The sequence below is a fragment of the Postia placenta genome, assembly GCF_002117355.1.
Source record: "Postia placenta MAD-698-R-SB12 unplaced genomic scaffold POSPLAscaffold_544, whole genome shotgun sequence".
Lineage (NCBI taxonomy): Eukaryota > Fungi > Basidiomycota > Agaricomycetes > Polyporales > Adustoporiaceae > Rhodonia > Rhodonia placenta.
The window spans coordinates 1-2,008 of NW_020170375.1; the positions used below are offsets into that span (position 1 = coordinate 1).

General features: G+C 55.7%; 1 protein-coding gene across 1 annotated transcript; it reads right to left on the bottom strand.

Moving 5' to 3' along the window:
* Window positions 1-51: 51 nt before the first annotated feature.
* Window positions 52-1,986, bottom strand: POSPLADRAFT_1063765 (hypothetical protein; the record flags this gene model as incomplete). Its single annotated transcript, XM_024481720.1, has 7 exons — window positions 52-205; window positions 268-657; window positions 708-1,076; window positions 1,193-1,307; window positions 1,392-1,589; window positions 1,642-1,778; window positions 1,848-1,986. Coding segments are annotated over 7 exons (1,502 nt in total), but the record flags the coding sequence as incomplete, so codon positions are not given.
* Window positions 1,987-2,008: the final 22 nt, after the last annotated feature.

The following is a 2,008-nucleotide window of genomic DNA, read 5'->3' on the forward strand; positions in this document are numbered from 1 at the left end:
TTGATGGATGATGTAAGGAGGGGAGTCTCGATGACGAACAGCCATGCATACACTTGAGGATCGCCGAGGGCGCTGTTGACCGTCTCGGACGCGAGTGTGGTCTGTGCGTCAAATCGTTGAGGCGAGACCAGTGGGTTCTTCCATTTGGCAGGTAGGAGCAGAAGCTCGCAGACGCGTTGCTGTAGCAGAAACGCGATATCCGCATCTGGTAGGGTCCATGGTTAGTGGAAGGGGCGAGTGGCGCTAGCGATGGCTTGGTGTACTTACTGGATGATGTCGCCAATGCCAGTTTGGCGGCCGCAAGCTCACTACCATACCAACGACAGATGTTGTCTGCCTCTCTTCCTAAGCGGTGCCGCTCCTCTAGACAACGGTCTCCAAGTAGGAGCGCGCAAATACCCTTGCGGACGTCAACGTCTTCGAGCCATCGGGGGGCTTGAGCTTGTGAGGGGTCAATCCAGACATCGGCGAGGAGGCTGGTGTCGTCGCGGAGGGCGTCGAGGTCAGTGGGAAGTGGAAGGGGTATGGTGATGGTCCACTCCGGCTGTTTGAGTTCTTTGAGGGTCTCGCAATAGCGATTGAACTTGCGGATCGCTGTCTTGAGGGCGGGTGTACGCTTCACAATTGCTTTGCGGGTCTGCTGATGGATCTTGGTGCCTATGTGACATGTTAATAGTGAGCGCTGTGCCCCGATGTCTCGCACTCACCTAGAGGGTTGTGCCGTCCACCGACTGCTTGGTCCAGCCGATCCCATTCAAAGAAGCTCCCCACTGCGCGCTTGCGAATGTTGATCTTCAGGTCGCGTGCCATTAGTAGCAGCCTCACGAACTCGAGGCTGATGTTTCCGAAGTCTGGGAAGCTGTCCGTGATGTTGAGCGATGAGTATAGGGCCTCTACCTTATCAACCAGGCGTGTATGTGATCGTTCGAGGCTCGCGACGACTTCATGGGACTCGGCAGACGCTTCACCATTTTCAAGGACTGTCCGTGTTGTTTCGATAGCCTTGTTGACAGTGTCAAGGTCAGCCTGCAGGCTCAACACAACGTCCAGCTCCTTCTTGAGATGCGCTGGAGCATCTGTGGGAGGGTCAGCATTGGTATCATGATCATAGCAGATGCCTTATGCGCTCTGATAGATGTCTGCGCTACGCATTGCTGCTTCCATTCGTCTCGTAGCTCCTCCTTGGGAATACCTACTCGCACCAGCTCTTCAAGAGACGACACCTCCCTTGATTCCACTCCATGGCGTAGGCGTTGGGCGATCCAGTGGCCCAGATCATCACGCAGATCAAGGCTGATAACCTTGGCCTGACAGTCGATCAGCCAGATACGCCGTGATCACTGCGAGCGGTCATGAGAGGCATGATGCGGCGGAAACATACATGTGCTTACCGCAGACGAGCGTGTGATGGGAATGAGCTTACGGAGCCTCGACCAGAGCCTCTCGACGCCCTCACCATCGGTGAGCCCGAGGCCTTCGCGTAAACGGGGGTTGTAGACGATCTGACAGGCCCATTGATGGCCGTACGTGTGCATTGCGGAGATGGCGAATATGAGTCGTTGGTGGATATCAACAGGTAGGATGTTGTACTACGGGCAGTGTCAGTGTGTTCTCATGAACATGAGGGTTAGGGGCGCTCACCAGTTCGAGGCTGCGATCGACGACACAGCCAATGTCGTACAGTGCCGCAACAGTCGCATTGGGGGGGAGGAATGTAAAGAGATGCTCGAGGAGCGCGATCGCATATTTCTGTTGCTCGCCTGGAGTATCTACGTTAGCTAGGAAAATGGGTATGTCGTGACGGCAGATTAGGGCCATCACGCCGGTATCGTCGAATCAATTCGCACTTGTCTTGACTTTCTTCTCGTCCGCGGCCTTGTACGACTTCTCGCACTCATCGACGATGTGCGCAGGCACCTTTGGAGCGCATGAGGGTCGCGGAGGCTTCTTGCGCGCTGCAATGATGCGCCGGCCGCATTCGTCGACCTTGTCACGAGTTGATATGGTG